Source organism: Gastrolobium bilobum, unplaced genomic scaffold (genome assembly GCF_033153095.1).
Source record: "Gastrolobium bilobum isolate Gb01-03AN ecotype WA unplaced genomic scaffold, APGP_CSIRO_Gbil_v1 utg398176, whole genome shotgun sequence".
NCBI lineage: Eukaryota > Viridiplantae > Streptophyta > Magnoliopsida > Fabales > Fabaceae > Gastrolobium > Gastrolobium bilobum.
The window spans coordinates 6,248-18,711 of NW_026895860.1; the positions used below are offsets into that span (position 1 = coordinate 6,248).

The window sequence follows — 12,464 nt, forward strand, 5'->3', positions numbered from 1 at the left end:
TTGTATTTGCAAGAGGCTGGTTATACTACAACCCATATTATAGAAGACACCTCAGGCAGCTAGTTAGTAGTTGTTGGTTAGTTTTTCTGTTGTGGGCTATAGTTAAAACTGTTGGTAGTTAGTAAGGAAGTTAGGGAGTTAAGTTACAATCTCAGACTGTATAAAAGGAGCATAATTTCCATTGTTAGGTACTTTTTGCCTAAATTAGTGATTGACTGAGTTCTTCCTCAATGTGAAGGGAAATCTATCTTGCGAAGAGCATAGCTCTTGTGTTCTTTTCTTCATCATCAATACAGATTACTTTTTTCTCCATTCTTATCTTTTCCCTTTTTTCCTTCCTTTCTATTTTCCCGTATCCTATTACAGTAATTTATTGCCTTCAAAGAATCCAAAATCGTACCAGAATACATGAATCTAAACTGTGACCTTCAGATCATATGTTTACAATATTAATTTGAGAAAAGTCCACCAATGCCCCTGTGGTTTGTTTCAGAATCACTTATACTTCTGTGGTTTTTTTTCTATCACATATGTCCCTGTGGTTTGCAAAAGGATATGTTTTTTTATCACATATGCCCCTGTGGTTTTTTATTTTTTACAAAGTACAGGGACATATGTGATAGAAAAAAAACCACAGGAGCATAAGTGATTCTGAAACAAATTACAGGGCATTGGTGAACTTTTCCCTATTAATTTTTGCGTGAAAGTAATATTTTGCTAGAGAGTATTTTATGGGAGGACATGATTAATTAAAGACAGGGAAAAGGGGCACAAAATTTGAATTCAGTGGTATAGAAGCATAACTAAGATGAAAAGGTACTGTCAGTACTTTGAAGCTTTTTAAGGCACAAAATAGTAGTTAAAATGAAATTTTTCAACAGCAAGAAAAAAATATTCTAAATCAATCAAATGCGGCACAAATGAGCTCTTTCTAGCCATATTGTCACTGTAAATTAACAATAGTTCACGATATATCTACGAAGTGGGTTTCATATTAAAAAATTTCACATGTGTAGTCCTTATTCCTTAACAAGGAAACAAACTGAGGTGGATGATTGAGTTATAATTCACTCATCTAAATAGCTCATTTATCTGCCATCCATAGTATAAATTGATATATCTTTTACGAAATCATATATTTTTTCTTCATTTTAGGCAGCTGAATCTTCTTCAACCACATTGGTAAAGAATGCTGGCTGCTTTGGCTGAGCAAGTTCAATTGTATCATTTGAGAGAAAAGAAACAACATTTGACATGCTAGGTATGTCTGCTGCATCACCTTGTACGCACAAGAGGCCAATATGAATATATCGCAGTACTTCATTTGTAGTGCTTGATTCATTTAGTTCTGAGTCTATTAGCTCTAGAGCTCGACCTGAATTCCATAGCTGCCACGCCTAAAAGAATTCCAGCGACCACAAAAACATTGTCATCTATAGATTTTGTGTCAAAATTTGATCCAGTGATCGTTTAGGAAACTTACATATTCTATTAGATTTGGTGGTTCTGCAGAATGATAATGACTACTACTCTTCTTGCCACTAAGAATCTCCAATATCAGAATGCCAAAACTGAAAACATCTGTTTTAGTAGACCATATACCGTTGATTGCATATTCTGATGTCATGCTCCCACTGAAATAATAACAAAAATGAAAGCATTTCAAAATTGAAACAGATGAAGGTAACATGGGAAATAAAAATTATCCATGATGGTTTATATACTTACTATCTGCCAGAAATTCTATTTGTATCTTCTTCATGACGTTTTAAACCAAACATTTGAGCCATGCCAAAATCAAATATTTTAGGATTCATTTCTTCATCAAGCAATATATTGCTTGCCTTTAAGTTCAATTGTATCACTTGTAGTCTTGAATTATGGTGAAGATAAAAAAGCCCTTGAGCAATGCCTTCAATGATGTTAGCTCGTTTTCTCCAATCTAGCACATTCTTTCTATTTGCATCTGAATGTAGTAAGAATGCTCAGTTCAATGAAGTAAGAGGCAATAAGCTAAAATTTGAAGTTCAATGATCTACTAAGATAAAGATGGCCTACCAAACAAGTAGAAGTCCAAACATTTTTTGGAGATGTACTCGTACACTATTATTCTTTCCTCTCTCTGGAAGCAGAACCCTAAAAGCCTTACAAGATTATTGTGCTGGAGTTTGGCCAAGGGCATAACTGCATTCTTGAACTCTATCAGCCCTTCTTTTGAAATTGTAGAAAGTCTCCTTACTGCTATTTCTTGCCCATCTAGTAATGTTCCCTGAAAGCATTATTATGTTATGTGCTTATCCAGATTGTTACAATTGAAGTGGGTATCCATACATTACCTTATAAACACGACCAAAATCCCACTCTCCCAGTTCATTAGTAGCTGAGAAATTGTTTGTGGCAGCATTAATGCTTTCAAAACTGAATATTTTGACATCAGTACTAGTCCTTCCCCCTACTTCAATATTTTTTGCTTTGTCATAAAGCACTGCATTGCCTTCAATTACATGTAACGGCTTCTTTTGCTTCATTTTTCCATCCACTAGTGATTTGACATGAAATAATAACTACTAGTTAAAAAGTCTACATAAAATGAGAATGCCATACTCTAAATTTATCATGTCGAAATTACCTTCAGGAGTGTCTTTTCTCCGTACGGTACAGCAAAAGCAGAAGATGAGAGATATTGCAAGGGCTGCTCCCACCCCAATGATAAGCCATTTCCACCACTTGTTTGCTGATAAAACCAGATAATAAATAATTTGCAAAAATTTCATGCCGGAATTATAAAATATAATTTGGGTTTTATATATGTCATGTTGTAGGAAACTTGTAGTGTCATGTTACTCTAATATATTTGATGTGAGTCTCACTCAAAAAAAAAAAAAAAACAAGGTGGGGCCATCATTTTTTGTGAGAGTAACATGACACTACAAATTTCCTACAACATTATATATATATAAAACCCATATAATATATCGGTATTTTGTAAGATATATCCTACGCTCTATACCATGAATCTAAAAATAATTCGTAGAAGACATCTCTGACTAATCCTAAAACAACTAACATCTTGTGTATTTGTTGTAACTTATAAATAATTTTGAAGGCATCTGTTTATTGTTGCCTAAATAATATGTACGCTCTTTTAATCTCACTCTTCTAACGTTTTGTTTGATATCTTCAAATAATAATTGTTGGTCATCAATACCCAAATGAAATGCTAAACTTCCTCTTCCTCTAGTGCTACCTAAGAACAGGGGATGGAATCAACCCAAATATGTTATTCTAACAATATCAAGTTTGTGGTTTGAAGAAAACAGCAATACAAAACAACCACTTCGCAGGTTAAGGACTTGGGTATACCTTTATGGCTGTCATTTCCTCCGCAGTCATGAGGATTTTGTTGTGTGCAAAGAGAACTTTGGATGTAGGAGCTGTATCCACTTTGTTTATCATAGTATGTTGTCCACAGCATTACACCTCCATAGTTAGATGACTTCTTTATGACAGGAAGAATGTCAGATATCAACAAATCAGCTGGAACATAACCGCTATCTGCTGCTGCTGGAGATGCCGGCAACCCCAAAAAGACTTTTCCTTTTTTCAATGATGTCGTCCATTGATTCCATGAATTCAACAAATTATTGACATTACTTTGGTTATATTCACATTCAGGATTGTTGTAGAACTGTATCCAAACATAGTCAAAAATCTGTGTGTCAAGGGCAACGCCAAGTTCACTATCAGGAAATGGGCACTGAGGTGCTGCACTTAAGTAAACGATTTGTGTTGGGGTGCTGTGTGACTTGAGGTAACCTGCAAGTTCCTGCCAGTGTTGTGGTGTGGAAATCTCAATGTCAAAATCAATGCCATCTAATATAGCTTTCCCAAGTGGGCGTGAAGATGAGCTTCCACCCAAGAAATTGTTCCACAAGTAATCAGAAACATTTTTAGCATCATCAGAGGAAGCTAGACCGTAATCCCCATCTGCTCCTCCAATGGAGAGCAAGACTTTGATCCCTAGCATTTGGCAGTTCCTTATGTCTGTGCTTAACGTGGAGCAACCATTGGAAGAAGGGTCACAATGACTTGCCAGGTTTATTTCAGGGGTTGTGCCATTCCCAAATTTGTTCAGGAAGGCTATGATTACATAGGAGTACTTTCCCGTTGCACATGTTTCTGTTAGGCTACCCTCATCATCATTTTGACCCCAGTAAATGGCAATGTTTTCTGATTCTGCATTTGAGGTATCAAGTAGAAGGAGGACTAGAAAGGTAAGGAGTAGTACTAAAGACCAAGAGTGAAGTATTCTAATCATCTTTGTTTCTGTTTATCACCCCATAATTTGGTATCCACATAAGACGAAATGTGAACCCCCTTTGGACCCCTTCCTTCTGAATTCTCTTGTGAAAATGGAAAGTTGAGGATCAATAATATTATGGGAGGGTTATATTTGTTACAAAGTGTACTATATCTACCGAAAAGAGTACATTAAGTTACACTATGTATTTTCGGGAGTACATAATATAATTTTTCAAAAATTTATAAAAAAAAATTTATAAATAGATCATTTCCCATGCTATTATATATATACATATAGGAAAAGTGCGTGTAATTTAAATAAAATAAACTTATGTCCTTTTAAGAGAAATATAAACACAAAAAGGTGTGGATTCCACTGAAAAAAATAAAAATAAAGATGTAGATCTTACCTCTTTATATCCATCCTTTTTTTTAAAGAATCTAAGTTTGTATCTTTAAAAAGACACACATTTTTCTCATACGCAATATGAAAATCATATTCTTATGCAACAGGCAAATTAATCTCTCATACAATAGATACATTTTTTTGAAGTGGGTCCACTATTTAATAAAATAAAAAGGAAAAACTGTTGACTGATTCCCCATGGGTGTGCATGCCGGCAAATGCCAATCATGCATACAAATTGCATAACATAATATATTTATATATACACGATGATATCTTTGAACTCTCCGTCTTAACTTTTTGATGCCGGCAAATGCCAATCATGCGTACAAATTGCATAACATAATCCACAAAGCGACAACTCCTCCAATCCAAACACAAGGGACCGCTTTTGGCCTGAAATTTGGAGTTAATCTTAAAGAAAATAAGATTCTATGATAAAAATCAGAGTGGAGTGGGGAACAAAGTCGAGCAAAACAGGGACAAGCAAACCAAATAAGATATCTGAGGCTTTGTTAAATGTATAGAAATCCATCCATTCATCTGACGTGTACTTTATCAATGAAAACATGTCATTACGGTAAAAACCTCAAGCATATTAAATAAAACACTAACGATAACACCAAAGGTAAAATAAAACTAAGAAATTGAACAACGTAATTGGTTGATCACAAGCTTAAGATTTCTCTACAAAAAAAAATTGTGTGAACCAGTGATCTAAATGTTTTCAAGAGTTTCTAGTGATTAATAAAAGGGAAAAATGTTTCTGCAATTAATGCAGATAAGTTATCTGCATTTATTCCCAAAATGACGTCATTTTGATATTGAAATCTTAAAAAATTATAAATATAAAGACTATTATAACCTTGAAATAAATTAAAATTACAAAAACATCATGATTTTCGCCTAAAACGATGTCGTATTGGGCTTACTGCAGATAACTTCTCTGCAGTAACTGCAGAAAAAGCGAACCCTTAATAAAATAAGAGTTTAGTGTTTCTCTAGTTAAATTTATTTCCCACAGTATATAATAAACCCTTAAAATAATCATATCATAAAAACATTATGCTCTCTCCGGTTTCCGCTGATAGAGTACATCTGAAATCTGATAGACTGGATGAATTTCGTGCAAATTTAGTAGAATTCAATGGAAATTTGAGCAAATATGACAAGTCATGCCACATTTGCAGGAACAGTGACCAATTTGCCACTGCTCATCATAAAATTTACCAGAATGCCACGCGCACAGTAAAAATTTCCAAACTGCCACGCAGGCTAATTCGCTACACAGTGTAGCGAATTAGGCCTGATGATGTGTCACGTCCTCACTGGTCCACGTATTTCGCTACACAGTCTAGCGAAATACGTGGTCAAAAGGTCACCCGGTCAGTCACCTTTTGGACACGTGTCACACCCCTGTTGAACACATAATTCGCTACCCTGTATAGCGAATTATGCAGTAGAAGGGTCAGTTCATGTCAACTCAAAGTCAGGCCACGTGTCACTTCCCCACATAATTCGCTGTACTAGGTAGCGAATTATGTGGTTATTTTTGGCATGACTGGTAGCGAAATATGTAATATTTGCCAAGTGTCATCTCCCCACTAATTCGCTAGGGGGTACAGCGAAATTATGATACTTAATTTGCTACCCCCTAGCGAATTATGAGCTATAAATTACTCCATTTCGAGTATGAACTACCAGTGCCATATTTTTCCTTTTATGTTAAGGTTTACTACTTTTGTGTTGTTGTTGAATCTTAGTTTTTTTTCTATTTTTGTAGGATGAGTGAGGGTAGGAATGATTTAATAGCAACTGTTTATTATAATGGAAGAAAATACTTTGGTCCAAACGGGCAAGTGTTTGAAGGTGATGCAAAAATGTTTCGCATGAGCCCAAGATGCAATCTTCACGAGCTGAAGAAGTTAATATACAAGAAGTTAAGATTAGAACGTGGTCAAACTCTTGCTCGGTTGACCGCTAGATGTGCCTCGGGTAACCCGGTGCAATGGGTTGGTGTGGAAATTGTCGATGATGAAGATGTAACGTTAGTAGTAGATGCAAGCACTTCTGAACACGGCGAGTCAAGATTTATTGAATTGTATGCAGAAGTCAACTATGGTGGACAATCCAGCAGTCAACCGAGCAATCCATGCACTGACATCATCGACATAAACATGGTGCCCGAGGTTAATCTGGAAGTTGAGGTCGCGTCCCCAACGCTTGCACCACCAACCCAAGAAATTTTGTATGAAGTGGTTCCAGCCAACGACATGTACGATCCATCTTGGCGTACGGATAGTTCCGAGGAAGAGCGTGATGAAGGTCTTGTTCCAGATAGCGAGTCATCGGATACGGATGTCGATGGTGACTTTGATTGTTGTCCGTCTACTGCACTTGAACAACCAATTCCATCGCCAGGCATTGTCGGAATGCAAGATCCTCCTGTTGCAGGTACGTAAGGATTAATGCTTTATAATAAAATATCTAATATCAAATATAACGACATTAATATTATATATTGGGTTTTTGGATATCTTATTATGCAGGAAATGATAATGTACCATTTTGGTCTGGAGTTAGCCATTTCACGAATGTTAATTGGGAATATCCAGACCAAGAATTAGATGATATGAATGGAGCACAAATACCTAACTGGCAGATCGGCGACGAGCTATATAAGGACCAAATGTTTGACACTAAGCAAGATGTACAGATAGCAATTAAACAATATTGTATGGCAAATCATCGCACAACAGTCGTTCTGAAAAGTGATACGAAAAGGTTGATTATGGTTTGTCAAAATCATAACGCGGGTTGTCCAATGAGGATGAGAGCATACCAAAAAAAAGGCGGCAGCGAATGGGCGATAGGCATATGGAACAACGAACACACATGTGTTAGTCAATCTCTTACCCAAGATCACAAGCAGTTGGACTCAAATCTCATTTGTTCATTGATCTTAGGTGCGTACAGTTATTCATATTAAATTTATAAAAACTTTGTCTCTTGTTGACTAATACAGTGTTGTTTGACCACATAAACAGAAATGATAAGAGAGGAGCCCAGTGTCAAAATTGGCCTTATCCAAGAAAGGATCGCTACTAGCCTTGGATTCCATATATCGTATAGGAAGGCATGGAAGGCAAAGCAAAAGGCTATTGTGAAAGTTTTTGGTGACTGGGACGAGTCGTATGCGTTCTTACCTAGGTGGCTGGATTACATGTTGCGTTTTTCTCCCGGATCCGCATATAAGTTGGATTTGCGTGACCATTTCATTGATGGATGCCTAGACCAAGCTCACAAGGTTTTCAGAAGGGTGTTTTGGACATTTAAACAGTGTTGTGAAGCATTCAATTATTGCAAGCCAATAATCTTGATCGATGGAACACATCTATATGGCAAATATCGTGGGACCCTAATGATTGCTACAGTTGTTGATGGCAACAATTACATTCTTCCAATTGCATTCGCTATCGTGTCTGCGGAGAATACTGACAACTGGTCATGGTTCTTAGCACTTATTCGAATACATGTTACGCAAAAACACGAAATCTGTCTGATTTCTGATCGGCATGCGGGTATCTTGTCTGCAGTCAACAATGCTGATCTAGGATGGTCTCCACCACAGGCATATCATGTGTATTGCCTTCGCCACGTGGCCAGTAATTTCAATCACAAGTTCAAGAATGTCATGTTGAAGAAGTTAGGTATGTTTTCAATTGGTCTGATTCGTTTAATGGACAACAGGTAGTAATGTTTTTTTTGTGCCATGTGTAGGATATACATCATCGCGCTTGGACTTTGATGCTGGTTTAGAGAAATTTAAAGAAACAAGCCCTCAAATAGCTGCTTGGATTGATCGCATCCCGAAAGAGAAGTGGAGCATCTCTTACGATGAACAAGGAAGAAGGTTTGGCCACATGACAACTAATCTGTCAGAGTGTGTTAACAAAGTTCTAAAAGGGGCAAGAAACCTTCCAATTACCTCACTTGTGCGTATAATTTACAGTAGACTGGTGGCATATTTTTTAGAGCACGGACAGGAAGCCCGTGAGGAGCTTGACAGAGGTAATCGCTTCGCCAAAGTCATGTGGCGACTATATGTTGACAATCAAAGTAAAGCTGCGACACATTACGTAACATCTTATGACGCGCAAAGGACAAGATTTGAAGTGCAAGAGTCGTATAATGTACGGACTCATCGCGAGGGACGAAAATGGTCGGTTTCGTTATCTGACCGTACATGTCAGTGTGGTGAGTTCACTGCTTTCAGGTTCCCGTCTAGCCATGTCATTGCGGCATGTACATCGACGCATCACGATCCCACACTGTACATAGACCCTGCATACAGTGCCAAGAATCAATGTGAAATTTATTCGGGTCAATGGTATCCAATTGGTAACGAGGATTTCATACCGTCATTTGCACATGCAACAGTTATACCAGATGTGTCTATGAGACGTCAACGGGGGAGGCCAAGAAGTACACGTATTCACAATGAAATGGATTCGCGTGAAGGGGCAATTACTCGAACAAGGTGCGGTTATTGTAGGGTTGTTGGGCATAATAAACGAAATTGTCCTTCGCGCCAGCAGCCACAGCAGTGAATGAGTCTTAAATATTTATTATATGCGTAAGTAACATGTGTATTTAGTTATTCGCAAAAGTAGTGATGTATGTACACTGACATGTTGGCTTTGTTATAATATTTAGTACCGCCATTTACATTTTATTGTATTTTAATGCTTCTTTTTGGCAAGAACATAACCATAATTATAAAGAAAACATCATCTGTAACAATATTGTATTACCAAAGTAAACAACGATAATCATAGCAATTACAACAACTACATAAGTCGCGCATAATATATCGTCACCAAGACAAGTGCAAAATATACGTACATAACAGTCCATTGTCCATAGGAAATGGAAACAAAGTCAACCTAAATACGTACAGACACAACAAAATAACACATCAATGCTGTCGAGCATGATACCCTATTTAGCCTGATCATGGTCAAATGGTGACAGCATGCAAGTAAACCTGGCCTGTCGAACGGGGTTTCTCCTAATCCCCTGAGCATCAGCACCATCAACATCAGGATCTGCATCAGCACCGGGAACAGGTACGTCCTGCGCATGGCCAGGATAATCGGCATCAGTCGCCTCTCGCATAGCCTCGGCCAAATCCTGAGCAGAAAAATCCCCGAATGGCTGTGAATGTGGTGACTGCAAGAAACTCGTCGAGTACGCAGTGGGAGTGGCAATCACCGGATCAGAATCATCTGGCTTAGCATGTGCAACTGATGGATCCTGTGGATAAGGTGATGGCCTGTAGTACTCTGTGAATGAGTCTAAGCCATGTGTGGGCTGTGAACTGCTACCGCCTGCATACATGGGAAACGGCTGACATGGAAACCCATACTGACCCATAGGTGGCGCAGTCTGCCAGGGTGGATACTGTGCTGGATGAACCCCAGGCTGTGCACCGGAAAACTGCGGGGGCCACCAATACTGCTGAGAAGGGACTGCTGGAAATCCAGGCGAATAATACATCCCAGCCGGACGGGGGGGCATGGGAGGGACTATAACAGGCGTATCAGCAACAGTAGGTGCGGAATGGTGCAGGGGCAAACCCTCAATACGCGAACGTCGAGAACGACGCTGGACAGGCGGAGGGTCCTGTGTATTACGTACCACCGGTGGGGCTGCGGGCTCGCCCGGATCTGTCAACCTGGTCATATCATCACAAGCGGCAACTACCCTGAGAGACTCGTGGTAAATCTGATCCATAGAGAACGATACCCGACCCTCCGGCGAAGTCATATGGACAACCGTCTCCGCGCGATCAGCTTGTAGTACAAACATGAAATAACTTGTTAGTGACTGAGAAACAAGATTATAAAACAACACATCAATAATATAACAACATACCACGTGCGTCGCAATCGCAGCCCTGCGGGTCATCCATCGACGGGTCACTCTATGATACCACCCCATATACTCACTGTTAACAGATAGGTGGCCCTGATCATTATGTGCAAGTGGCAAAAGCTCCAGTAGTACCAAAGAATCCCTATCCTCCCACTGAGCGATAAAGAATCCATGTCTCTCCCTCCAATCTACGTCTGTCTTGCCAGTGATGCTAATCGTCAAGAGGTCAAGACAACTTATCGGAGCATGTGGAACAAGCTGCTGAAATCCAAACTTTCGTAGAACTCGATCGGGCTGCTGATAGACAACGACCTGGTAACAAATAAGTGGACAGACAGAGACCCATCTACGGGCGGTGTCAGAAGGTGGTGGATGACCTTCGAAACCCAAGTACGGTCTCCAACAAAACTCACGTCTCCGCATAACGTCCAGGCGATGCCGGTACCTGCGAATGTGTGTGCACACATCATAACTGTTAAACCTGCACCAAATAGTCCACAAGCGACAATTACCATACAAGAACTGCTAAAATATTAACATTCGTATAATTTGAATAATTTACATTAACAACATTAATATTACCTGTGTCCATAAGCAGCATGTACATCAGTGACTTCGGGTATTCCAGGAGAGATAGGTGGGAATCTGGTCCACGCCCATAATTGCAATAAGAGTGCACATCCACCCATTTCAGAACGTCTCCTGTCAGTGACTTTGCACAGTTCCTTATATAATACGGCGAGAACTGCAGAGCCCCAACTGTAGGTTCCACACCGTTGAAAATTATCCAAATATGTTAAATATCTCGCAGGAACGAAGCTGGAAGCAGTGTCAACAAACAGTGTCCCCCCGAGTATGCGCAAAATTAGTGCACGAGTATATCTCATACGGTCAACCTCAGTGTTTGCGTGGCCTGCATAATCCCGAAACTTCTGCCGTAGGAAGTGGAGACCCAGCAAACCTCCAGACAAATCCCTACCAGCCTGTGGATTTACGCCTAAGTAGTCATTGACTAACTGATTAAATGGATGTCGTCCATGGCGCCCGGACACAACGTCACCATCAGTGGGCGATCCTAGTAGATGATGCACATCCTCCAGGGTAATGGTGACCTCGCCCATCCTCATATGAAATGTCCGTGTCTCTGGGCGCCATCGTTCGACAAGCGCAGAAACAAGTGAATGGTCTATCTGAAATCATAAAAAATATGTGGTCAATCAGCAATAAATATATTATTATCACAATGCCATATGCCAAAGTCAGGAGATAGTGATAAATAAAAAACTACTAACCTCATGATTGCGCAGGCGCGCAACGTGGTCAGCCGAGCCTGCCTCAGCCATGGCTCAATCTCTTCAGGAATGGCACGGTCATCATGTGTCGCAGCATGTCGCACGTTGATTCACACAATCCGGGACATTCGGTGCTGACAGGTGTTCCACACATGTGTGGATATATGTTGTAGGCTCTAAAGTTAGGAGAGTCTGTCTGAAGGCCCAGGGTCGATCACGCTGCGTGGAGACCCAGGACGAGGTGCCTCGTGGTGCTTGATATCTAAATAAATTAATCCTAAACAATTAAATTAATAATCATCAACCAAAAATTCATCAATATTTGGCTAGATAAATAAAATTAATAAAAGCACAATTCAAAGGTTTTTCTCCAATTTAAGTTACTGCTTTAACTAAATTAAAATAAATTGATAACCTATCGTGTCTAAGATCAACAGTAACTAACAATGAAATAAGTATTAAAACATAAATAATAAATTAAATTAATTAAACCTACAATTTATAGACTTAATAGATTCACATAATTT

General features: G+C 39.0%; 1 protein-coding gene across 1 annotated transcript; it reads right to left on the reverse strand.

Annotated features, from left to right (window-relative positions):
• Positions 1 to 1,151: 1,151 nt before the first annotated feature.
• LOC133296467 (cysteine-rich receptor-like protein kinase 15) lies at positions 1,152 to 5,279 on the reverse strand. Its single transcript, XM_061495461.1, has 9 exons — positions 5,193 to 5,279; positions 4,597 to 4,638; positions 3,364 to 4,225; positions 2,630 to 2,734; positions 2,337 to 2,539; positions 2,059 to 2,269; positions 1,729 to 1,966; positions 1,484 to 1,634; positions 1,152 to 1,397 (listed from the first exon to the last, which is right to left on the reverse strand). Exons 1-9 carry the CDS (start codon positions 5,277 to 5,279, stop codon positions 1,152 to 1,154), a joined length of 2,145 nt encoding a protein of 714 aa, XP_061351445.1.
• Positions 5,280 to 12,464: the final 7,185 nt, after the last annotated feature.